We start from the raw sequence: 27,745 nt of genomic DNA on the forward strand, positions 1-27,745 counted from the left end.
CGTACGGACGAAAGGGTCGTAATTGGCGAGGAGAAAAAAAAACGCGAGCGAATCATCGCTGCGTTTCTTCGTAGCGGAAATCTTTAAACTGCGAATTCGTAGGCGAGAACAGCAGGAGCGAGCCGATAACTATACATCCGCAACACCGAGAGAGCCCGACGTGTGGAGTGGGTGCGGCGAAGGTGGCCGCCAATCACGCAGACGGGCTAAAGACGTCATTTAGGCCCCGATCGTTTCCCGCATCGCATCTCGAGGGTGCGTAAGCACACATCCGCACACACCGGCACCGACGGTCCGACCAAACGCACTCTCACCCAGTGCAACGCATGCACGCACCCGCACACACGTACGCACGCACGCGAAGCAGCGTATACGGCGGCGCACATACAGCGTATTGAACGCGATCGATCAAAAGCGCACTAGGGAGAAAGCACGACCGAATCGACCGCATTCGCTATCTGACGAGGAGGAGGAACGACGAGGTGAAGACAACGGCGTACTGCGTCGTCCAACTGTCATTCTGTCACCGGCGCCGAGAGAGAAAGAGAGAGAGAGAGAGAGATAGAGACCCGCTGTCATAACAGAACCACGTGTGATCGGCCAGTGACGTACGCGCGCGCGGAACAACGAGACAAACGAGAGCACGTAGCACGACGCACGCTCGCACATACGTACATAAGCAGAGCACGCACGCACATTACGCACGTTACGCTACCTTCGTTAACCACCTACGCACGCATTCGCCGGCCGACCGAAGCGCACTGCAAGCGCCGGCCGCGCAACGACGAGAGAAGAGCCGCGGCGACCTACCCTGGCCGCCGCGTTTCATCGGCGTCGCCCGCGAGGGGCTCGCCAAGCGGAAGTAACGCTGCTTCGCTGCGAGATAAGCGGCCGATAACCTAACCGGGCATCACGTCGCGCCAGCGGACGAGGACGCGCAGCGCGCTGTACAGAAATCCCGACACGTGTCGCGAGACACGAGAGAGAAAGAGTGAGAACAACGTGTAGCCGACACCGCCGCCGTCGTCGTCGTCGTCGTCGTTACCCCCAGTCATCGTCGAGCCCCTTCCCCCCTACACGCTGACAGGATGCCGAACTCGCAAAGAAGACAGATGATGCAGCCATGGCCCCTGTGCCTGGCGCCCTTCGCGAAGAAAAAGGTAAGACTCATCGCAAAATTGTATGCCTCTGTATGTGTGTGTGTGTGTGTGTGTGTGTGTCACTCCATTCTCCTAGATTTCTCTTCGCGACAGCCGCGTCTGGTTTCCCCGGCAGGAGCCGGCTGCTGGTTCCGCACACCCCCCGTCCTTCTCCTCGCCTCGGCGCCTGACGGTCACCCTCTCACTCACTCGCTCATTGATTCACTGACTCACTCACTCACTCACTCACTCACTCACTCTCTCTCTCTCTCTCTTTCTCTTTCCCGTTCTCCATCTCCTCCTTCATACCTTCCCCACCCTTAGACTTCTGGAAATTTCCACTGCACTGGCAGCAAGCGTCTGCCGCCTTTACGACACGTTTTTTCGCGACTTTCCGGCCGCAAACTCTCTTTTCCCGGCTTGTCCTTTTTTTTCTCTCTATATTCTTACCTCTTTCTCTCTCTCTTTCTCTTTTTGCTTCCCTTCCCTCTTCCCAAGTCATGACATTGTCTACGGACTTTCCGTTCCCTCTTTAGTTCGCAATTCGCTGATTACGAATCGTTGGATTTTTCATTACGTAGATATTGTATATAGATCATTTTCTCACTATAAGAAACATAGGAATATAGTTTATCAAATGTGAAAGTATGTCAAATCAATATAATCGCTAAATTACAATTACAGTTACGAAAATTTTGCAATTCTAATGTAATAACACATTAAAGCTGTCGCACTGAATTTCAATTATTACGATTGATTTACATAATTATTCCGTTCAACGATTCGTACATTCTCTATCGATGCGATTTCTTTTCATCGTTCTTCGATGTTCTTATTGTTTCGTGCCTGCAATTCCCGACTACGGCTTCGAAGGATCTATATTTAACGAGCGGGAATCGCATGTTGGCTCGCAAAGTCATGGCCTCACGATTCTTTCGATCACGACATCGCGCTAACATTAACGTGCTTTTGCAAATAAAAAACCGTTGAAATTTTACGTATCATTCGAATCAATCTTAAAGCAGCGTTAAACTCCTTAAAAAAAAAAAAACAGATAACAATATTGTCTACAAAATTTTATGCTGCTATGAAATTGAGAAGAACAACGCGGATAGGTGTAAAAACTAGAAATGGAAGCCGATCTAATTTCGCTGACTCCGACTTTCGAGGCTGTAAACACGGAGGAGTACATCTGTTCGGCACGAGGCAACGTAAGAGATCATCCTCGGATGATGCCTTTAGCATCAAAAGCTAGATTTACCGAAATTATACCAGTTTCGATCCCCGGCTTTAAAGGTCACGCCACTTCGAGACTTCGAAGTCGCGTTTCGTCCGAAGCCTCAGCAGTGAGATCAGTCAAAACCTGGTCATTCGGAATTCCATGCCGATTATTTCGCGAGTCGCGATTTTCACTGGTCGCCATGGATGACGTTCTTTACGTAGCAGCCTCGTGGAAATATCGATCGGCATGCGCGCGCACCAGGTATAAGGCCGAACACAGAACGGTCACATATTGTTTATTCGAAAAACAAAAGTTGTATTTTGGCAGAGATAAGAAAATGTCCGATTATCATACGTACAACGATATTATGCAAAAGTGAGCGAACTCGTGAAGTAAAAATACAAAAATAAAATATACACACAGCTGATTGGCACCACATTAATGTTGCGTCCTCGAAATGATACCGGACGTAATCGCGGTGACGATTATCGTTGTACATTCATTGGGCTGTTTATACAGAACGCGCGATATGCACTTCTGTTGGTACATAATGAACAAACGCGGAAATTTCCGAAAGCGTAGTTGAGCGATGCGCAAGTACTTGATTTTAGAAAAGATAAGAAACAAGGAAAGTGGAGCAATGTTGAAAAAAATGTATTTAGTAGTTTTATTTATTCACAACATATTTGTCGCATATCTGATATTTGTGATAAATATATACTCGTGACACATCTCAATTTAAAGCGAGAGAAATGTTTATTCTTGCAGCAAATTTCATGATTGAATCGGGAAATACGTTCGCCCACATTAACCACATCTAAAATCGCGAACATCCTGTACATACGGTTTAAAAATAAGCGGTATCACATTGCGCGCCGACGAGTTATCACATTTCATCAAGGGTAAACGCAAACCTATCAAATTAAATTTTGTTTCATTCCCGAGAAATGCTCCTGTGGAATAATTAATTCAAAGCGAAATCAATCAAAACTATTGACCAGTCCTGGGCTTTATTTTGAACTTTTATTTTATTCGATTAGCGTAATTATTTTTAAACAGATTAATTTATTTGGATGAGTAAAAACTATTTAATAAAACTTTTTAATCACACACATTTTGTTATTTGATTTTTTTGGTCAACAAATTGTTTATCTTATTTTTATATTTTAATCAATCTATCTATTAAATAATCTTGCAAAATACTTTCTTACTTTTAATCAAATTATTAAAAGTAATGAAGTAACGATATAATAAATTAATTAACTATCAATTTAATTAAGATTTTGTTATTGAAACAATAAACTAAATAAAAATTGTTTTTGGAATCATTTATCGAGATAACACAAGTCAAAGTAGTTATGAATAATATTATCTTTCTACGTTGCCGTCACGACTAAAATGAGAGAAATTTAAAATATGACTTGTTATTTTGTACTGTAAATAATAATTGCCCAGATCTGTTCTTGTTATTGCAGCATCAGGTTGAAATTTCGCAGAACGATCATCGTTCATCGGAAAGATCTCGAACTCTCTTTTGGGATTAAATAATCTGTCATTATGTTCATAGATCACCTTCCAGATGGCTCGGTGCTTATCTACCTAAGGATACAGTATCGAGAGAAAAATATCGATACTATACTTATCGGAAGAAACGAATCCATGTATTTATACCGGAAAAGAAGTATCGATAGCAATAGATATTGCAGTTACATTCCTGAAAAATTTGATTTTTGCATTTTTCATTTCTTACTACATCATTTTTCACTCTTTTATCTGCCTTACGATAACAAACAAATCATAAATTTTTTATGATTGATTTAGTGACTCAGAATTAGTAGAATGCAATAATATACGTAAGCATGAGTTACTATTACGAAATTTCTTTTCATATTATTGAATAAAAATTAACTAAATTCTAAAAGATAGAAAAAAAATTGGAAAAAGTACATTACTTTTTGTTCTTTTTTCCGACGCATCTCCATATGATGGAAGCGTCGATAATAAATTATTGCTTAAAAAAAAAGAAACAAGAAAATATTAATATCGATACTCTTTTCGAATTTTTCTCATTTTTTCATCTCATACATTTGTAACGCTAACAAAAAACATCAATAAACCATTTGACGATGAAAATCCGACTTTATCATTAACTCACGAAACTGTTCGGATCCCGTTCCCGTGCTTCACGAGGTGCGGTGCGAATCGACAGATAGCTGGCTATAAAACATTATCGACTTTCAACGGTGTATCGGATCGCCACTATACTATCGACCGATACTTGCGACTCAAGGTAGACAAGAATTAAGTTAACATTACACCACAGGCAAATTTCATTTCGCTTCGCGATCTATACTACAACTGCGCGCCAATATATCTGAAATATCAAGGACGACCGGAAAATAGCCGCAGATATCTCACTGTGGATGATAAAATATAGAGACAGACGTGCATATAAATATTCGCTTGCTTGAAAAGCAACATTCAAGCCGAATGTTGTTAAAACTATAATGCATTTACTGCAGGCCAAGTCAGAATCGAAGAAATCGAGTGAATGCAGAAAGTACAACAATATGCAGATGTTGTAAACTATTGATTTTTGAAATTCTAATTTTCTCATAATATTTATTCTTCAATAAGCAATGACGAATTCGACAAATCTTTGTTTTCTAGAATGAAGAATTTATATAACGGACCATTAGTTCATCACACTCTTTCTTTTCTTCAGAGTTTTATCTGTAAATATTTATATAATTATATCTAAACATTGGAAAAAAATTTAATTTTTTTTATATAACATCGCAAAATAATGATAACTTGATTTCAAAGAAACTTGGAAGCGGTACTTTCCTTGATTCAAATAAGTTGACGAATGAAAAAAGGATATAATAATTATGTGTAAATACATATTTGAAATATAATAAATGTTTATCCACACAAATCACAGACGCAAAACAATAAAACAAAGACATCGCGCAGTAAGAAACGTAATATCGGAATTCTTTAATTAAGCTTCGCACAAACCAATCGACGGTCAATCGAACAAATTCGATGGTTTGCCTTATTACCGACTTGGCGTTACTACAAGCATATTCGACACAATCATATCCGTTCTTGTCGATTGATCGACACTAACTAGACGGGCGCTGAAGGCGAGTTGAACATTCTACTTGCATGTAAAACGGGTTGCTGTTCCACGTGAAAGAGTCTAATGCGAATTCGAGCATGTTAGCAAAATACCTAATTACTCAATGAAATCAGAGCATTTAAAAGTCGATACAATGTAAAATCAATATAATGTAAAATAAAAGAACTGTGACACGACATTCTTTCGCAACGATAAACGCATAAATGTAATAATTTCAATATCGCTAAAGAACGATGATAATAATTTTTTTTTTTCAAAATATTTTGGAGATAAACGTACTTCGTCTCTCAGCATAAAGCAAAGTAGTTAATAATAATTCGGCAATTACAATTCGTTAATTACGTTTTCAAAAATAAACAATGTGCCAAGAGAAAGGGAGAGAAAGAGAGAGAAATTAAATAATTTATGAAATTGACGTTTCATATTATCAACCTATCAATCTATAATATGTTTGATTGAGTTCGACATTAAACATATTATTAACGTTGCAAATTGTTTCAAACAAGTTATTATGAGAAAATTAATTAAATATAAGTCTTTAATATCAATCTTTTGATCGAAATATTCACAAATTGTTAGATTTTCTATCGACTTGTGGTTCACATTCTTCCATTCTTCATAGAGTAACTTACACGTAAAATGACCCGATTACATATTCTACAAATATTAAAACTATCTGCAACATGTTATATATACCGCAGGTATTCTGGTATTTGCGATACGCGATCGAACATCCATTTTTATTGAACAAGATGTTCTTTTTCGATCGCTCGGAGATACTTGTTTGGGTCATTTTGCGCACGGTCATACCGTGCACGGATGAATTGCATCGCAACTCCACGTGAACTATAATTCCACGTATACGAATACTTTCCAAAGCAATAGGAAATAGGATTTGCGCGTCTCGATAACGCCGGTCATATATCGCGAATAATGACAGTCGAGATAATGATCGCACTATCATCATCTAGTTGTTTTCACCACCACCTCCCCACATCGCCTCGCGTGAAATAATATATTTCGGCCAGGAAGACGTGAGAACTGCAGTCGACTTATCTCTGCGTTAATTGTCACGGACGCAGCGCTAAAATGCATCAGCAAGGGCCACCGCGGGTGTCCACGCCGCCGGTACGTCCACTATTGCTCTAAAATCTCTAAGACAACTTTGGAATGCGTAGAGCGTGATTTTACTCTTTAAATGCCAAAAGGAAGAATTACTACACGTAATTGCGTCATGCGGACGAGGAAATCGATTGTGCGGAACAAAAGTGAAACTAGACGTTTAATATTGATCGATATAATATTTGAATGAGTACTTTAACACTTGTTTAAGATATGAGAATCAGTTAATTTACGCTGTTATACCAAATTAGAGTATATTTTGTATTGCGATCTTTAATATGTAGGAGTCGATGAAAGGGTTCATCAATGGAGCAAAAATAAAGATCTCGTCCGCGCGGCACGATATCGCGTTGAAACTCCGATCTCGGCTCTTGTTGCTCGTTACATTCGTTTCCCTACAATTTTCTTTAACGAGTTATTTTAGGACATCGTCGGGTCGAAACACCTTTTATTTGCCAATGACATCTAAACTACGCCGTAAAAGAATCTTGATTGCTTAAGATTGCGATCTTTACGCAAATTAAAATCCGAATAAAGATGTGTAAATATGTTTAATTGAGTTCGACAGTAAACATATTAACGTTGCAAATTGTTTCATACAAAAGTTATGAGAAAATTAATTAAATATAAATCTTTAATATCAATCTTTTGATCGAAATTTCATAAATTGTTAGATTTTCTATCATTTCTAAAGGAAAATTTTATTCTTCGTTTTATAAGAATTACAGCTAACAGAGCAATTTCTTGTTATAACAAGCAATAGTTCACAAAATGTTGAAATAAACATTAATACGTGATATTGTTTCTTCAAATATAAAGTTTTCGGTTCAAATTACCGTTGAATATTTCCTTATTCATAGAAAGTCGCATTTAATTATACAATTATTTTATTAAATATGTAACAGATATGCCAATATCTCGCAATTCGATTGAAATTGAAAGTCATTTTAGGATTTTTATCTTTTCTTAACATTTGACTCATTTTCGAGACACAAGTGCGTCTCGACTCGACGACGTGACGATGACGTGAGAGAGTGTTCAATGTAATTTCATAGCGCACGCTGCGTACTTCACTCCCACGCTTTTCTATTCACGTAGCACGTGCTCGCATCACGACTGTCATGTGCGTGCCAGATTAAAGACGGAACCGCGATTTCCGGAAAAGCGGTCATAAATGTAATAGTAGCAGTGTAACACGCTATATATAACAATAATAATCAAATTTTGATAAATTATTATCGTTTCTAATAAAAAAAAAAACCTCTGAATAATTAATAAACAACTTTTCACCAACAACAACTTCAAATGATATATTTAGAGATAAGTGGTCATCGTTAGCAAACAAAGATAATTTACACCTGTCGCGTTTGATATTGATAATTCTTATCCTATTTTCATTCATTATTTATGAATTCCAAAAATTGATCATGAGATTCACAGTTAGTGTACACGTGCTCGGTGTAACATTTTAATATTGATCTTTAATAAAAATCTTGTCTGAGTTTATTTATTATCCACGAGTTTCAAATTAATATTTGCATCGATACTCCTGATGGATTTAACGCAAATCCACTTATCTCCAAATATGCAGCTGTAATTACAAGCTGTATTCTCATTAAAAGATGATATTTTATGGAGTTGTTAATTGATAAATAGTGAATAATGAATAATGTTAATTATTAATTGTTACACTGTTGTTGTGTATTAATTTCAAAGATTTTAGAAACATTTAATCTAATATCGTGACAGACTGCAACAGTAATACAAAATGTTTTTTATAAAGAAGCTATAAATTGAATTTCGTTGATGACAAACAGGATGTTTTTAAGTTGTAAATAAAAAAATTATTATTGCAGATTAAAAGATTTTAAAACCGATGATCACGTTTTTTTATGTTCGAAAGTAAACGATCGTGGCAAATCGAAAAGATGGTACACATGTGACAGTGACATGGATTTAATATTGACAAATCTTGTCTGGCAATAATGAGTCTAAAATTAATTTTCGCATTTATGTACAATAGACTTGACGCAAATTTGCTTATTAAAAATACAGCTGTGATTACAAGTTTCATTCTCATTCTAAAAATTTAGCACAGTTTTGTGACTATTCATAGTCTGTTAATTCGGAAATTGAATTTGACATGTTTTATTTGGTAATCAGAAATTACTGGTTGTAACTGCTTTTGTTTCCAGAATCGCGACGGTGCTAAAATCGGTCTACAAATAATAAAACATGATTAATTAGCGTAATAATTGAGTTATAATGTGACATCGATAGTTGTGATAGTTTTCTGATAACAGAATTATTAGTTTGCAATGACTTGATGATAAAAATTACTTTATGATAAAAATTAATTTATGAATGAATCATTATGCTTCAATAATTTAATTTAATTGCTGTTTTTATTACCAAGAATTACTGTCGCAACAAACATATCACAATTACGACAAAGCCATAATTATCCCGACAAACTCTAATGCTGCGAACCCCGAATAAGAAGAGACAACGTATCGCTTCAGCGTTGTTAGCGCGAGGAGAAAATGCACATTGTTGCACCACGAAGAAAATGGTGAAGCATCCACTCGAACAAGAACGTACCCTCTGGCAAGCGTCCATAAGAGTACAGAAATAGCATCGCTTGAACGAAAAGCTCTGCATTGGGAAGCACTAAAAATATTTCGCGTGGGCTGCACGACTGATTTAGAAAGAAATGAGCGATCTAATTTCGCGAACTATCGGGAGTACCTTGCGTAACATAGTTGAAGACTCGCGTTCAAGGTTACTCGGAAAATTTTCCGCCGTCGTCATCCGGAAATCACTGAATCTAGGAAAGATGTTCGAACAACACAAAGCTATCTAAATAAAGTTTGAGAGAAAGTGCCGATTTTTACATTTTGCATTGTTCGAATGATTTTCTGTCAACTGCATGAAACGGCATGTCAATGTCCAACACCGATAGAACAGATCTCTGTATGCACCTTTTTTATTGTTTTCATAGGGCTGTTTCTGATTATATTGATGTATCAGCTTTGATTTCAAATCTTTAATTGTTAATTGATATGCGAATGAGAAATGGGAAATAAATATACATGTTCACAAAAGCGTGCGAAAACATTAGGAAGTCAGATAAATTTGGCGGGCAATCGAATCTTTGGGAAACTGTGTAGCCAAAAACATCAAAAATGAAATTTGCAGCATGTATTTCTGCAACACTCAATATAACAAATTTTATGTCGAGCAAAGTTACGTATGCACGTCGACGCTGTTTTTGATGCTTCAAAATGCGATCTAATGTGGCAGCGATCAATTTTTGCAATTCAGTTATCATGTTCACAGTTCAATTATATTCGAAGTAATATGACGTGATGTAACAATACATTTCATGTTGCGAAACGTTCCTTTTATTTTGTAACGCAGATCAGTGTTTGATCGCGTGACGAGGATTATGTGGTGGAGTTACACGTTCGGGATGGGACACATTTTTTCTAATTCTGTGATCGCTAAAGAGTGGACGTAAAAATCAAACAGATTATGCGAATCGCGAGTTTTGTCTATCTAAAATTGCTGAAGTTTAATGCGCAAAAGCGTTATCTCTAATTTTTTTCAATTCGAACGCCTACGTTATGTTTGGCGAAATCATGCGTGAAAAAACTTCAGCTGATATTTAACACGGAAGTGTTTTTCGACAACATTATCCCTTGGTCAACAGTCAAAGTCGAGTGGCCATACTGCAGTTGACTTAATCGATCGACCATATCGCGATTGAAATTACGTATGAATTTGTGGGACACTAAACATGCCCAGAAAAGTGCCTACAAAACTCACGTATATATACGATATATTAGTTAACTACTATTTTCAATTTCCGCAGAAAAATGTTGTTAATTATATACAGGGTGGTCGTACATTGCTTTTTCATGCTTCCCTTGTTAAGTTTGCTATTTTATTTTTTTTTAAATCGGTTAATTAACAAAAATCAATTTTTTTGTTTTAAGCCAATAAAAAATTTCTAATTAAGAAAACACTACTATAAAATGTTTTCATCATAAGTGGCTATTATTTCTTATTTTTACTATTGCGAGATAAATAACTTTTGAGAGAAATAAAAGAGAAAATTCCGGACAAACGCAAAAATCGTCCTAAATATCGCCATTGTTACGGAAGTCCGTTAGAGTGTGTCTCTAATGGTTGACTAATAGTCGAGATAGAAAACCATAATACCGCGTCAAAGGTCAAGAACACTCCATTAAACTAGATACATTATCCTAATGTGATAATTGAATTACGCGACCTATTTTCCAAATTTAATATAGCTTTAGAATAATTTTTTCCTTTCTAAACGAACAGATAAGGAAATATCAGATAAGGAAATATCAGATGGCTCATTGAAAGAATTACATTATTGATTTTTTTACGTCCGTGACAACGGTGTGTTTAGATTATTTTCAGTTAAAAAAAATCGTAAATGTTTTTATGTAAGAAATATCAAACATTCAATATAAAACCTTCCATACTGACCGTAGAAAAAATCTAAAGAATGCAATACTGCAAATTATCTGTTTTACGTAATAACAGACGATATAATTCGTCAATCGTTTTTCGCAAGTTGATAAATAAATATATCAAAACTTTTGTGTATAATCCGACATTACGTCAAATGGTTTTCCGCCGAAACGTCAGAGTTCATATCATAACGTGTATGATATGAACTTTATATCCCACGTTAGAGACACGTGATGACAGCGGGATAAACAGACGATTTTTCGACACAATAGTTACACTAACATGATGAAAAGAGCATCGCTCTCACGCGCCTACACAAAGGATGATTTATATTTCACGCTAACTAAACATGGAAATTCGCTTCTAGAACGATTTTTATATTTGTTTCTTGCTCGACGCAATGTTCCGCTACAACGTCCAGCCTTCGAGCTGAATGCCGTAAAATTTAATAACACCTTGTTTCTAATAGAAGAAATACAAATCAGCTTTGGGTGTCTATTTAATTGATTTTATCATACCGACTTATTCTCAGTTTTGCGATAAAATACGCGAAAACAGAATTACGCTAAAACTCAAAGTTTCACATTGGTGCGAAATGATAAGAAGATTTGCGACTTTTTATCAGTTGCAAGTTAATTTGTTACATAATTGTACTCGACACGAGCACAATTATGAATGTAAAAAGAATGTTCCCGTGAAAAAGATAACATTGAGAAAATTAATTAATATTACATTATAATTAATTTTTTATGTAAATATTTGTATTTAAAAATGCAAAGTTTAAATGCCGAAATAAGAGATTACTATCGATGTAACTGTTTATATAGTTTATATAATTCTGCACTTTAATAGTGTATCAACATTCACTTTAAATTACTTCAGAATTAAATTTTAATTGATATAAATATTTTTCTGAATTTATGATTAAAATGTTTATCGAGTATAAAGATAATAAAGAAAAAAAGACATAATTAGAATAATTTTATATAAATCTTCGATTTCCTCTTTTCATTATCTTATGAGAAAATTGTATAGAGAAAAATGCAATTTATGATAATCTCTGACATACCTTTTTAATATACAAGAGTATGAGAGTTATAAATCATTAAGCGCTGGCTTACTAGCTATTTGGCCTTTAACAACATATTTCGGCAACTCATTTAAGTTACCTCCAGAAATTAATGGCATTATACCATGATCTAACCCTTGACCTACCGCTAAATCGATACAAACATCACGTAAAATTCATCTTTATTTGGATTACTTGATTTACAAGCAATCTTAGCGTTAGAATGGTTGAAGTTAGAGTCACTTCATATTGCACTAAATTGTCCGCGAAAAAGCAAACTCTCTTGTGAGAGTGCAAGATAAATAAATTTTAAAATATGAGAAAAAAATATTAAAAAATTAATGTGCAAAAATCTTTATTTTCGAAAATCAATTAGATCGGATAAGTTTGTAAATTGCTAAATTTTAGATTGTGGGTTGTATGATTGCTCATTATTTTAAAATATGATAATTTCGATCGGTTTTCGATGAGGAAAGCTCTCTCATCACGTAATGTTCTGTGTAACGAGAGAAAATACACACACAAATGTCGCGAGTTATTCGCAATTGCTTAGTAATGAAGTTCAAGGCAGGTTATCAATCTTTAAGGATAAAAAGTCATCTAATCTCCGGGACACCATCACAGCTTTATTCCCTACTACTGGCTTTTTGTTATTGGCGGATTTGATAATCGTCACGTTCTTTATTTCTTTCTCTGTTGCGTTGATCGTCAATACGCATAAATCACCCTCTATATGTGATTTTCTTCTCCCCTCTAATGTACTTTTAACGCGATTTCTGATAAACGGACACAGTATAAGTAGTCCAACTTTGATGTTTCAACCTTTTAAGTAAACAGCGAAGCAAGTAAACAGACGTTTGTTCCTTAGTGACGGTAACGCGATTTTATATATCTTATTTGCTTTTGCATCGCTTTTATCTACTTTCATTACCATTTTCAATTTTATATCTGATGTTCTTTGAGTGTATAATTCTAATCCACGAGTGCATTTCATCAAATTAGTCTTTTGGACAACAATTTCGTCTTTGATGAGCGAGATTGCGTTTTACTTTTGCTTATAATTAGTGATTTCAGGAATTACAATGAAATACAAGTGGTTTAGTGAGATTGAAGCAATTACATCTTAAAAGATAAAACTTCGTAGAAGCACAGAAAGATTTTTACAATTTTTCTTTACAATTTTCTATAAATCTTTTTTTAAAATTATTATAAATAATATGCAATCTAAATATTCTTAACAATTGCATATTTTAAAATGTGATATATTTTTTAATAAGTGAAGCAATTAACTTTTCTGATACTTCCGTAAAAAAATTTTCCTTGTCGATCATATTAATATCTTATATAATCAATTTTATTATATTTTCCAATTTTCTATAATTAAAGTATTTTCTGAACAGTAACACGAAAAAGAGAAAAAAGAATTCTAATTATCAAACATTCTAATTATCAAATGTTATTCAGAAATAAATTTCGAAACTTTGATTTTGGAAGTTTAATTTGAGTCTTCTTATAATTCTCGGAGCAAATTGTTGTTTTCTGCTTGAGATTCCCTTGTTAGGCTATTTGCTACGCGCGGAACTTTATCGCAAAAAGAGAGAGAGCAAACAGTTCAAGTCCGGTAATGTCCAGTTAGGCTCCTCTCTTCCGGCTTTTTCCGGTTTCAACTCGCGTATTTTTAATCATTATTACAAAATATATCTAATATATTTTTTTTGTAAAAAGCTTAATATCCGAGAAAGTCTTGTGTAATTTTCCTAATTTTAAATTAATTGCAGTTGTATTCTTCCACAATAAAATTTTTAAAAAATAAAAGTGAAAAATATATATTCTGAATTAATATTCTACCATCACACAATTGCTTTCTCCTAAAAAAATCTTTTTCGTCAATACATGCCAATACATATCAATACTTCCACCTGTTTGAATGAGCATTTTGCAGCTTCGACTTATGCAAACTTGAAAAACGTAAAATTTGCCTAACATCCGTCTATCTATATTAAACGAGTCATAATTCTATATTTCAGGAGCGCAGCGTTCTCCCCAAATATTACACGAAGGTGTCCCCGATTATCAGACCTTCACCTTCCGGTTCGGGGACAACTTTGGACTGTTCGTCAAACACTACCCTCGTGGCGAGTACCAGTCCATTCAACAGCCAAACCGCTCTCATCGTCGAGAAAAAATACTTCTCTGGCGACAACAGCAAGACATCCAACCATTACTATGCCGAAAATTTGAGAAACAATCATCAAAAAGCCCTAAACGGATCGCGGATTTACAATCCACTAGACAAAGGCCAGGACGTCGATTACAAGCAGCTCGATCCGCTTCTATCGAACGAGCAGAAACCGGACATCAAGATCTCCATGGATGCCGAGGACGTGAAACCGCCCAAGGACCCGCAGGAATCCATCCGACACACAGAATTCCAAAAGGAACCCAAGCCGTCTCCGATGCGATTTACTACCCAGGTGAATTTCTAATATTTTTCTAATCGCGATCTAATAGTTTTCGTATATTTTATGCATAGGATTTTAGGGAGTGGATTCTTGAATCAATTCAGAATTGATTATGTTTTCACATTGAGCAAAAAATTCTTATGCTGATGATAGTATATAATATTACTAATCAAGATAATTAATTAAAATTTTAAATTAGCTATTTCGTTATATTTATAACGTTCGAAACAATTAAACAATTTTTTTCTGTCAATGTGCATTCAGTCTAATCATCGCGCGCTATCTGCACGCGTGTTACGCGGATCAAAATGATCTGAACAAGAATAATTGCGCAAGAACAAGAGAGAACAAATGGAGAGCAGACGCAGCCCTATAACGAATATATCTTGCATAATAGCTTGCATAACGCTAAAGTCTGCATTGTTCTCGTTTTGACATTGACGTTCATAGCTGATGGCTCCACGGGCGTCGCTCATAAATTATTTATTATAACTGAACCGCAAATTTTCATCTCCCTCAATAAAATAAAATAAAATCAATTTTAGATATTGAAAAAAAGATGCAAAGTCGTATGCGATGCAATAGCAATTCACTGGCTGTAATTGGTATCCATTAAAGAGATACCAATCTCTTTAATAATGAGAATTCTTGTTACAAACGTTTTTCAACTATTCAGCTATCAAAGGTTTTTATCACTAGCAACTCTTCGTGCAAAAATAAATTTTTGAAACGATAAAACTTCACAGTTTTATCTCCTTAAATTAATTGTGTTCAAAATTTGTTTTTTATATCTTTGCATGTGTATTAGAAATTGTATTAATTAGAATGTGTATTTAAATACTTATAATTGTTTATGTGTTTATATAATTAATTTAATATTCCTTAAAAAATATAAGAAAAAATATTAAGTGGCTAAATTTAGCTCGATGAAATAATATTCTACGCCGCGAAGCAGTGAATATTCATGTACAAAATCATCCTTTGTTATCAAACGCATATCTTCGTTAGATATTAAAAGCAAGTGTGGCTGCATTTGTCTAGTTCTCTTATTAAAATGACTTAATGAGCTATCAATACGAATATTACGTATCGGCATTAATTACACGGATAATCGAGATAAAATGATACGGTTTAAACGTTTAAATTCATAAGTAAAGTGACGAGCATAAAGACAAAAAATACCTTTATATTAGAGCTACATTGGGGCATTCGACGTTTACTTCGAATCGTAAAAGTTATTTGTTCTTAAATATTCTGTTTCTAATATCTGATATGATTTTGCACCGTTATATTTAATCCGTGATATTCTATAAAGACAGCAAAATGCGAATGTACTTTCTCGCCGTTATTTTGTTAGCAAACGGCGAAGTGATGTAAATTTTTCGGGATATAAAAAAATACGTTTTGCAATACAATCCTTGATAACATCGTGTTACAAAATATCTAAAGTTTTAATGATATCATACTTTTCATGTCGAAAGACTGTTCTTTCGAGTTTCAAAGGTGCTCCAAAACATTTAATTACGCAAAGACGTGTGTATTCGTCCTCCCCTCCATTCTACCCTAAGTGCGGAATTGGAGCGTATCGCTTTGGAAAGGCGCGAATAAATTGACGTATGTGCTGATCATCACATACGTCGGAGTATAATAATCTATTCTGAAGGATGGATCGACGTGTGAGGGGAAGGGATGGCCGGCCCCCAGCATCGCTCCCTATATAAGACGTGAACCACCCGGCGCGGTCCACGAGTATCAATAGCTTATATTACACCGTGACACCAAAAACTTCCATTCGCGTCAGTGTGAAATCGATACGCAGATCATTGATCACCAATTAAATCGAGTCGGTATCGAAGTCGTGATCGCGACTGATAGTCGCTTGACGCGGGAGAATAAGTCTCTATCCTGACGAGGTTCGATCGTCGAAGGGGGTTTTAGTTATTCGATTTTTTTTTCTTACAATCGTGCGTTGTTACAATCTGATCAGTTACCTTTTTCGACTTATTCGCAATCATGAAGATTCTCCTGCGAGCAGACACTCATGTAAACATTCAGCTGCCGGAAAACGCGCCGGCAGCCAAATGCACGTTATCTCAGGTAGAAAGCCTATTTAGATAAAAATTTTATTTTCTCTAAAATCGTTGAAGATTTTTTTTTTTTTTTAACTTTTCTACTTCACGAAAGTTTGTGTGAAAAGTACTAAACGTTCTGTGTTCTAAAAAATGCTCCAATAATTGAAAGTTTTATTTGAAGCTCAAATCTCACGGAAAGAGAGAGAGAAATTACGGATCGTTGTGCAATACGCAGTGCTTGGAAATTATTTCCTACTTAAAAAAATATAGAATAATTTTTTTCGGCTGGTTACACAGTTTTTTGAAAAGTTTTAAATATTAAAGTAACGAGCGGATCATTATTAGTTTCATTGATTTCGTTTTAATTGATTTCGTGAAACAAGTATTTGCGGTAACGCTCGCAGCTAATTGTTGCAAAAACTATATTCTAATCGATAATATTATAGCCAAATAAACGCAAGTTACTTTTATATTGAAAATAATTTTTCTCGAAAACTATGCAATCAATGAAAAAAAATTTATCCTATATTTTTTTATTTCTTTTTTCGCGAAAAATCATAAATTTGCTAAAATGACATTTCCAATGCGATCGTGAATCGCAAGATTTTTAATATAATTTCAATGACGCAAATCCTACAATTGATCAAATAAATCAATAAGTTGATCTCGATATTCTTCGATATCGCAATATAGATTCTATATAAGTAAACAGCGACTGGAGACAGAAAATATATTCTACTATCGATTTATAATTCGCATCTTTACATACTTTACGCTGATTTTACAATCACAATTTTCAACATTATTAAATATATTTAAAGAATCTAAAAATTCACATTCTACACATTCCATAAATTTAACTGGGTTTTTTTGTTTGTTTTCAGATATTGGCCGCATTATCCGTGTCGCTGGGTTCGATGGTGATTGGTTATGCAAGTTCCTACACATCGCCGGGATTAGTGTCTATGCGTGATAATGCCACCGCGAGCTTCGAAGTCAGCAAGCAAATGGTAATTATAATACAACTGCTGACATTTTTATGGTTCACTTTATTAACTACTGTCCGATTGTGAAAATCATGAAGACACCTGCGTCGTATACCGCGTCATCGTCTTATCCATTGAATATGCTATTGTAAATGTGCGAAGGCTATTTAAAGAGAAGCAATTTCCACAAACGTGCCCGGATAATACATCGCAATCTCGTGTATCTGACCGTGAAACCGCACGAGGACTTGATCCTGTCGAACATGAGCAGAATATAAAGGTTGTGAGATTCATAAAGCATCCGAGCACGTTTGTTTGAACGTCTGCCGATTACACGCGAGCCCATACATACGATAGCGTATTCGCGGCTCGTATCTTTGTGGAATCAACGAATTTTTTTCTACACATTTCATATTTACTTATATCTTCTGACTGAAGAGACTTGTCTCATTCTATCCATGATATCTTATTATTACATATCTAAAGTTGTATGTGTACATATAACACTTTACTTCTTTTACCGCGTCTATTAAAGTCACGAATGAATGTTACGATCGCGCCCAATTTAAATGGTCGGTTTAAAGACATCTTAATGAAATTTATGATGTCAAAGAAAAATAAAAAAGAATTGTTTATTGACGGCACATTGTAGTAGTCCAAGTGGAAGTTAAAGCAATACGGCTGATAAATAGCATAATGCGTCAAATGGAAATTATCGCGATCTTCGCAAACATATGTAAAGGTACGACCTTCGTTATTCGAAGGGTCAATGGATGATTAAAAGGTTTAACCTCAAGTGCGTCATTGGCATGTGGTCAGGGGCACGATGACCTGATTGCAATCGTATTAGTTAAGGAGCCGTTGTGCCTCAGTGGCCGCGAAGGCGATTGGCTATTGTGTCGGACACACCGACTTTGTCGTAAAGGCCCGTCACGAAGTCGGAAATTAATTCTAAATACGTGCGCGAACGTGAATAACACGCTTCCGCATACGCGCGCGTTCAGAAGCGAGCAAAGGCATCAAGCTTTAAACGAGTCACGTCTCAAATTTAACTTCGAGATATATATTATATATATTTTTTTTAATAATAAATATAAAGAGAGAAAAATAGAAATAGAAATCAAATTTTTGATTGTTTGAACATGTTGAAATAATTATTCAAAAAGAAGTACATACATTTCACTAATATTATATTATAAAAAAATAATTTTTTATGTATTAAGAATATTCTCTAATAATTCTAAATTATTTTTCTAAATTTTAAATTATATTTTATATTTTATATAAATTATATTTTATATAAAAATTTTTTTATAATTTTATAAAATAGTTTAAATAATTATTTATTATTATTTTTGTATTACGTTTTAAAATTTATTATTTAAATTATCGCGAATAGGGAGTACTATGAAATGCCCATTAAAGTTTATGTTGTAATAGCAATTATTATACCAATTATTCTACATTTCGTTACTTAATCAAGCGCGAGATAGATTTCGTAACTCTACGTGCGGTGACTTGATTAAAACGCGCGACACAACCGACCGAATGAGCAACCAAAATGATCGATGATCGTCTTTCGCGATTGTTTTCCTTGACATTCTCCGGCTTCCCGACCTTATTTGTATTCGAAGAACCTTCAGTAAAAAAACTATGTCAGGATTACTCTGGCATATGTTTGTAATTCAAAAGATGAATTTAAATGATCACAAAGACTACCAACAATCGACCTTAATTTTTACTGAGTTGCCTTTCTGCATAGTTATCAGCATTTAATAAGTATTCTGTGAATTATAAAGAATATTTTACATCTAAGAAAAAAGATTTTATAACTACGGCATTAAAATATTAAACTTTTACATTGGCATTTTGTTTGGAAATATTTCAATTAATTTTAAGCAAACTTTACTCCAAGAGAAATTTAATAAAAAATAATAAAATATTTAATATATTAATACATAATAAAATTTTCGTAATTAATGTTAAGAATCAGAAACATACAATAAATGCTAGCAAATTTTTTTGAGAAGAGATTGATTTTATATGACTGAAGTCTTTTTTGGGAAATATATCATATTCTAAATTAATATTGCAGGGTATGTGGATTGGATCGCTTATGCCGCTGAGTGCACTTTTCGGTGGTATTGCTGGAGGACCATGCATCGAATACATCGGAAGAAGAAATACGATACTTGCTACGGCGTTTCCATTTATCGGAGGTAAAATTATCGCGAAATATGTATTACAAAATATTAATAAAATATAGTAATAATGTAAGATGTAACAAAGCTCTAATATATTAAGATAACGTTTTAAATCGATTGTGCAAAGTTATTGTTATGAATTGCGTATAAATAGTAAACTGACAATGAATTACATGGCGATACGATTCTGTTACAGCATGGCTTTTAATCGCGTTGGCTGAGAACGTCCCGATGGTGCTAGTTGGACGCGCGTTATGCGGATTCGGCGTAGGTGTTGCTTCTTTAGCGCTACCCGTGTACTTAGGCGAAACAATACAGACAGAAGTACGCGGTACTCTTGGCTTGATGCCCACTGCCTTCGGTAATACCGGTAAGTGATTTAACTGTCAAATAAACGCGCGAGTGTTTGCTGTGCGTGTATTGTACATATAACGAATAAATATTAAATATTATATTTGTTCCTGATTAATCCGGATATCAAACAGATAACAAGATAACAAAATTAAGATGATATTTGTTCAATTGGTTAAATATTATTCATTCGTGTGCAGCATATATTTCACCCCACTCTCATTTATAAATTATTATTCCGCGAGAATTTAAAGATCTTTCGTTCACAGGAATATTATTATGCTTCACGTTGGGCATGTATCTGGATTGGAGAAATTTGGCGCTGGTAGGCGCGAGCTTGCCCATACCATTCTTGATTCTGATGTTCATGATCCCGGAGACGCCAAGGTGGTACATCTCGAAGGGGAAGACGAAAAAGTCGCGAAAGGCACTGCAGTGGCTGCGCGGTAAGGAAACGGACATCACCGAGGAATTGAGTATGATCGAGAAATTGCACATGGAGAGCGAGCGAAACGATTCCCAAGGTACGATATCGGAATTGATGAAGCGCAACAATCTGAAGCCGCTTCTTATTTCCCTGGGATTGATGCTGTTCCAACAAATGTCCGGCATCAATGCAGTAATATTCTACACGGTGCAAATATTCCAGGTACGTATCAATTAATTAGTATTCTCCATCGCCTTTAAAATTTGATATCTTTTAAACACGTTGACGAAATGCGCAGCGGCAGTGTCGATAAATTTCCGAATTTTCATCTAATCAATGGACGACATTCTCGTTTTCAGGATGCCGGCAGCACGATCGACGAAAATCTTTCCACCATCATCATCGGCATCGTGAACTTTATATCCACCTTCGTCGCCGCGTCCGTGATCGACAAGTTGGGCAGGAAGATGCTGTTGTATATAAGCGGTGTATCAATGGCTGTCACGCTCTTCGCCCTCGGCGGATTCTTCTACGTCAAATCGATGGGCATGGACGTGACGTCGTTCGGCTGGCTGCCGCTGGTCAGTCTGATCGTGTATGTTGTGGGTTTCTCGCTAGGCTTCGGACCCATTCCCTGGTTGATGATGGGCGAGATTCTGCCGGCCAAGATCCGCGGTTCGGCCGCGAGTATCGCGACCGGCTTCAACTGGATGTGCACCTTCATCGTAACGAAAACCTTCGAGGATGTCATAGCGCTGATCGGCGCGCACGGTACCTTCTGGCTGTTCGGCTCCATTATCGCGGTAGGTTTCGTCTTCGTGGTCGTCAGCGTACCAGAAACGAGCGGTAGGTCGCTCGAGGAAATCGAGAAGAGGTTCACAGGCCGAACTAGAAGAATGAGCTCGGTCGCCAACATGAAGCCGATGCCGATGGCGTGCTAGCCGCCATCGAACGTCCGATCGCGATTTTCTTCAAGAAATCGCGATTTCTCTTCGAGAAATCTCACGCGACCGAGAAGTGAGACTTGCGGTTACGGTGTTATTTTAAGGGATAAATTCCCTTATAGATACGTTTTCCCTTAAAGGGAAATTAGATATGAAGGTATATTTCTCTCTTCTGCATAAAGAGGAAGAGTACTTGCTCTCTCCCCTTTTCCTATCTTGCTCTTACAAAATTTTCAGCTCATTCTTGCAAGATTCGCTTGTAATCAATAACGAGTACAATTATCATTCAACTATATCCGGAAATGCGGAGGGACAAAAGCGAATCTTTTCCGAAAGACCCGTACTTTCTTTAATTAGATATTATATTGAAGAGCTGTAACTGGATGTGAAAAGTTTTATCAATTGAAAACTTTAGTAATTTTTTTATAATCATGAGAAATTTTTTAGTAATTCGTTAAAATAATTTTTTCGACTGAATATTCAAGTTGACAGTTTTATATCGATTATTATATTTTTATCGAAAATGCGACACATCTTCATTCGCTTGCTTCTTTAATTATCCAGATGAAACGTAAGTGCAGCAAGATTCCGTTTCTATTTATTCATATCTAATATGGGGAAAAGAGCCAACGATAGTGCCAACCTTGTCAGGCGTCCAATTTGCGAAACCTTAATACGTACTTTAAGACTAATTAATTACGAGGCAAAAATACGTTCCTAGCGGGGAAATGATACGATATGTGACTATCAGCTGTTGACTAGATGTATAATTGCGATTGTTTTTATTATTCGACAATTCTACAGGGTCTACCTCAAGTTAATATTGCATCATCGGGAGGTGTGCACGTGTGAATCGCGCGATTTTTTTTCTTTTTTTTTAAGTGCACACAGTCTTAGGCTGTGGTATACGTAATTTTGTGCGGAGATAGATCGTCACGTATACTTTGAATTTCAGAAACACGCGTAATATGTACTTATATATTTACGTATTATACGTCGGTCTTCGAAGCAAGGGTGAACTTCCCGCGCGATGATAAGCTTAAGATCAATCGCGTTCCTATGCACCCTCTTCATGATAGAGCCACTGTTTGTAAATAGCCGGAGGTTTGCACCATTAGGATAATTAATGTACATATATTCCAAAATCAAGATGGTTAACTTTAATCGTAGCTCGGCAATTATTTTTCTAATGTCTCTTCCTCTTTGGAAATATAGAAATTTAAAAAGACGCAGAGAGCTGATCGAACTATGATTTAAGCTGATCAACATCGAAAAAATTGATCCTAGGCAAAGATGATATGATTCAGTCTATCAGATCGCGTATAATCTTCTTGTTAAATGAATGATACGCGCAATCGGACTGTATCAATGTGGGATGTGAATACGATTCTAAATGTATATACATAAAAAGTGATAATTTTAAATAGAAGATATATATATTTTTATTTTCTGAACGAGTTGAAAAGAGTAGGAATTATAGTTGTAGTCGAGTTGTTAGGAAATTAGTAGCGTAAGAGGAGAACCTCAGACGAATGTAAAGCTTGTCGAAATGCCTATGTTCAAAAATTAAGATAAAACTGCTAATATCAGACGAGTGTTATCGGTCAAATTATGTAATCGGAAATAGTTCATCGATAGACTTTCATGGCTAAATTCAAAATATCGACAAAAATTGATTTGTATTGCCTAAATTGTAAATATATATTTTTATCATCAATTTCTCTTTTGATTGCGCAACAAGAATTATTCACAAATAACTTACAAAACATATAACAGAGATCAGTTAAAAAATTATAATATTGCCATCAAGATAACTTATATATAATTCTATGATAAAAAATTTTAATTTTAAAAACTAAAATAAAAATAAAATAATTTTTAAAAATTATTTGGAAGAACATTGCGCTTAATACTTCCTGTAATGCTTTTAAAATACAAATTTATCTTGCCTATGAAAAATAGCCAATGAAACGTTTGATAAACTATATGCAGATATTTTACTTTATTCTAATTCATCATTTGACCGAATACATTCACAATGTTTTAATGCAGTGTACTATAAATCTCAACGTATCATAATTGACAACTGACGAAACTATCAAAAAACGTTAAAATTGCGAGCATCCATTTTTATAAGATGATTAGAGTGCGCTTGTAGTTTATATACGTTTAAATCGAGGACAAAAAATCCATTTGCAGCGAATCTCATTTGCATAAATAGATATAAAAATGATAAAATGTTATAAGATAATTTTTGGAGTTTGTTTTTGGCATTATTATGATAAATATTGTTTATAATACGCAAAATATCATTTCTCAAAATTGTAACAATACGAACAAAAGATCATTCCTGCTGCGCAAATTAATATACGGTTCAATTTAATATCGTATAAAGCAATAAGCGTGCAATGCCTTGTTTTATATGTGAGAATTGAGTACATTACTACCCCTCATACAATTACCAATCACTGCATTTCTTTGTTTCTCATATTTCTGTTTACATTTGTTACTATACAGGTGATATCTGCCGCTTATTTATAAGGCATTTGCCAAAGCACAATAAAGATGGCGAAATATTTTTGATAATTTAATACTCATGTTAAGTTTACATATATTTGTAAGTTATTATGTGGTAATTTTAAGGCTATTAATGACTATTAATAAAATGATACATTTATGTAAAAACAATTGTTTTCTGTCTGATACCTCTCTTCTTTGATATTTTTTATGAATTTGATCAATTATATTTTGCTAAGAAATAATTATGAACAATTATACATTGCTAGAAATAATATCTTAATATCTTGTGATAATATAATTACCATTAAAAGCAATTTTGATGTAAAACACAAAACATCTTATCGCTGCGTTATGAAAAAACTCAATCCCTTCCGTTTCTTAGTCTCTTACACTCAAAAAAATAATCTTGCAATAATAGCTAAAATTTTCTAGGGGTAAAAAATTAACTAAAACAGATAAATAATTAGCAACTGTTGTGATATTGCATATGTAAGTACTTAATCAGTTTAAATGACAGAAACAGAATATATATCTGTATTGTTTATGAACTTTAAAAAGAAAGTTTCTCTAAAGCGCTTATCTATATAAGAACAATCACGTGTTAGATCATGCAATGAATAACATTTAGCAATGGTACCTAAATTTTTCAGAAGCTATTGCTAGAACATTACTGCTATAAATTCTATATGTGACAAACAATGCTTTCACAGATACGAAAAATAGTGATACATTCTTGTTGCGATATCTAGAAATCTAACTACATCAGCGAAATATTTTTTTGAGTGTACTTAACTTATTAATAAAATCTACAATAATTTTAACAATTGCCATCTTTGTTTAATAATGATATATGATGGCACTCATTTCGAAAAGCAATCATAACTCCTATCGTATAAATGATAAGTAGCAGCAAGTAGCTGCATGTTTTCCTTGTACTTTATACTTATGACAAGCATATATTAAACATTTGCGAAACAGTGTAGAAAATATTTATATCGCACTCTATATTATAAGCAATATACGTTCAAATTAACATGATAGCCAATGAGCTGACACTTAAGTTGCAAGTTTGCAAATTTCAGAGCAATAAACTTATTCATTGTCACTGCATGAATGTTAATATAACACTTATAATCAATGTTGTAAACATAATTTCTGCCAATTATAGTAATTTTATGAAAAAGAAACAAGAAAGAATTGATAAACACTTAACTAAAACATGACTTACCCATAACTTGGACTCTGCAAATGGCACAGGTATCACACTCCACGTCCCAACTCCACATGGCCACGGCATTCCATTTTTTCAGAGTGAACATTTTATCATTTTTCTGATTATCGCCGTCAACCCGGTCTCCCGGGTCTTGTTCCAAATCAGCCATATTTCAGGTTAGAAATACCAGTCACACACGTACAAAGTGCACGCGAAGAGGTTAACGAAAGCTGTTTAGATCAACACTGGAGATCCTACGAAGCTGTTATGGCTAATATATGCCATCTAACGGTAGCGGTCAGACTTTCCACCAAATCACCGAAGCGACAATACCGACATCATCGAAATTATCAAGAGAATACATTTCCGCAAAAGCTTGCAAATCTTGAAGATTGAAATAAAGATATAATTTGACTCACCTTACGATGCGCAGCAGCGGAGTTGCAAATATACATCTGTAAAATACATAAATAACCAAATTAGTTAAAATAATCATTAATATGCATCGTATTACATATATATGCAATAGTAGAAATGCCAAATCGCACTCCCAATATTCAAATCAATCGCCGCAATTAATGAACATTCAAATAATAGATTACCTTAGGGTGAAATCAGATGATACGAAAAAGAGCTGCGGAACGGAGAGTGCGTCATTGAAACAGCCAATCACAGCTATTGCGTACGATTGTATTCCGCAACTGATTGGCTGTCTCAATGACACACTCTCCGTTTCGCAGCTCTTTTCCGTATCATCTGATTTCACCCTTACGGTTGTTCCGCCATTGCCAAATACCCCCGGACCTCCTCCTCCTCTCAGTTCCGCCGTGGCTGTTTCTCCATGATACGCACACTCGTGTCGCCGACTGCTCCCCGGGCCTTCTTCTCTCTGTTCCGCGGCTACTTCTTTATGAAACTCACACATCACACACTCGCGAAAATACGATCAACTGCACAATATTTTACACGACGACACTCATGAAAACGCATTTCCGGCGCGAATTTTGTCACACTTATACGAGCGAAAATACGGTCAACTGCGCAACACTTTACACTACATTCCCGAAAACGCACACCCGACGCGAATTTTATCCTACTACAACAAGCGAAATGAGATTAACAACGCGAGCACTGATGATTCAAGTAGCAGAGGTACGAAGCGTTCGACCAATGGCGCCCAATACAGGAACGAGACTGAAACAAAAAAAAATTTGAAATTGCGATTTCGCGCGCCACCGCCACAGCAGTGTCACCACCTTTTGCCTCTAAAGGAACCTTTTCATGTGACAGTCGTGACATCGGGTGACCAAACTACTGCAGCGATTGGTTATTTCTGGACATTTGTGGATTGGCGAGAGTTAATGTGAAAAGGCACCTTCATTCTATTCTCATATTTTTTCATGCACAAAAAGAGTGATTGGTTGGATTTGCGTTTTACTTGTATTCTAAGATAACTAAATAAATAATGCATTATGGAGCAAGTTACAAGATTATCTTACGGTTATTCCGCTGTCGCCGGCTATTCCCCGAACCTTTTTCTCTCTGCTATGCCGCAGCTACTTTATGATACTCACAGATCATACTCGCGAAAATACGGTCAACTGCACAATATTTTACACGACACTTTCGAAAACGCATTCTCGACGCGAATTTTGGTCATACTATACCAGCGAAACGAAATTAACAATGCAAACACTGACGATTCGAGTAGCAGAGTTATGATGCGTTAGATCTAATGGCATCCAAATACGGAAACGAAAGAAAACTTTAAATTGCAACTTTGCGCGCCACCGCCACAGCAAAACTACCAACTTTTGTCTTTAAAGGAACTTGTTTATGTGACGCCTGCGACATCTCGCGGCTAAAAACTAGTGCAGCGATTGGTTCTTTTTGGACAATCGTGGAGCGTCGAGCATCAATGTGAAAAGGCACCTTAATCCAACTTTCGTTTCGTGGACTTTTCGCGCATGAAAGAGTGACTGGTTGAATTAGCGTTTTTACTTATATTCTAAGATAACTGAATAAATTACGCGATACTGAGCAAGTCACAAGTAAAGTATTTGATGTTATTCGCCATGCTCCAAGTTTGCTTTTTATGGCACACGACCATATACAGCCGTATTGTTGTACGGTGGACGATCATCTTGCCACCATTCATCCGACCATTTTAATAAACAAACAATAACAAGGAGAGATCGTTCCGTATTATCGCGTTATTTATTTGCTTGCCTTACAAATAATAAAATACGAACCTATATCATTTTCCTTTCGCGCCCAGCGTTCTAGAATGATAAATGTACGACAGTGTAGTAGGAGCAACAGGTGTAGTAAAATGCGACAGTGACGATTAGCGCGCGAAGTTG

The 27,745-nt window shown here is 35.6% G+C and overlaps 2 protein-coding genes across 4 annotated transcripts in view; one reads left to right on the forward strand and one right to left on the reverse strand.

Annotated features, from left to right (window-relative positions):
• Positions 1-25,647, reverse strand: part of Roc2 (Regulator of cullins 2) — a 40,941-nt gene extending 15,294 nt beyond the window's left edge. Inside the window, exon 1 of the mRNA XM_012374399.2 lies at positions 25,398-25,647. Coding sequence (XP_012229822.1) covers positions 25,398-25,551 — 154 coding nt within the window. The 5' untranslated portion in view covers positions 25,552-25,647. The remainder of the gene's footprint in view (positions 1-25,397) is intronic.
• On the forward strand, positions 715-23,366 carry LOC105676465 (Trehalose transporter 1-1). Of its 3 annotated transcripts, none has more exons than XM_012374376.2 (7): positions 715-1,160; positions 14,231-14,677; positions 17,622-17,747; positions 19,819-19,942; positions 20,124-20,297; positions 20,548-20,927; positions 21,065-23,366. In XM_012374376.2, exons 1-7 carry the CDS (start codon positions 1,089-1,091, stop codon positions 21,644-21,646), a joined length of 1,905 nt encoding a protein of 634 aa, XP_012229799.1. In that variant the 5' UTR covers positions 715-1,088; the 3' UTR covers positions 21,647-23,366. The 3 variants fall into 3 exon arrangements, with proteins under 3 accessions (XP_012229799.1, XP_067206047.1, XP_012229809.1); XM_067349946.1 differs by lacking the exon at positions 715-1,160 and adding an exon at positions 6,581-6,634; XM_012374386.2 differs by lacking the exons at positions 715-1,160; positions 14,231-14,677 and adding an exon at positions 16,403-16,762.
• Positions 25,648-27,745: the final 2,098 nt, after the last annotated feature.

Source organism: Linepithema humile, chromosome 2 (genome assembly GCF_040581485.1).
Source record: "Linepithema humile isolate Giens D197 chromosome 2, Lhum_UNIL_v1.0, whole genome shotgun sequence".
In the NCBI taxonomy this organism is placed as follows: Eukaryota; Metazoa; Arthropoda; class Insecta; order Hymenoptera; family Formicidae; genus Linepithema; species Linepithema humile.

What these genes read in the sequence shown, in the direction of transcription:
- LOC105676465 (XM_012374376.2), top strand. Translation starts at nt 1,089, where the DNA reads ATGCCGAACTCGCAAAGAAGACAGATGATGCAGCCATGGCCCCTGTGC. An exon ending in CGCCCTTCGCGAAGAAAAAG is followed by an intron (nt 1,161 to 14,230) that starts GTAAGACTCATC and finishes TCTATATTTCAG; the next exon opens with GAGCGCAGCGTTCTCCCCAA. An exon ending in CACTGCCTTCGGTAATACCG is followed by an intron (nt 20,298 to 20,547) that starts GTAAGTGATTTA and finishes TTTCGTTCACAG; the next exon opens with GAATATTATTATGCTTCACG.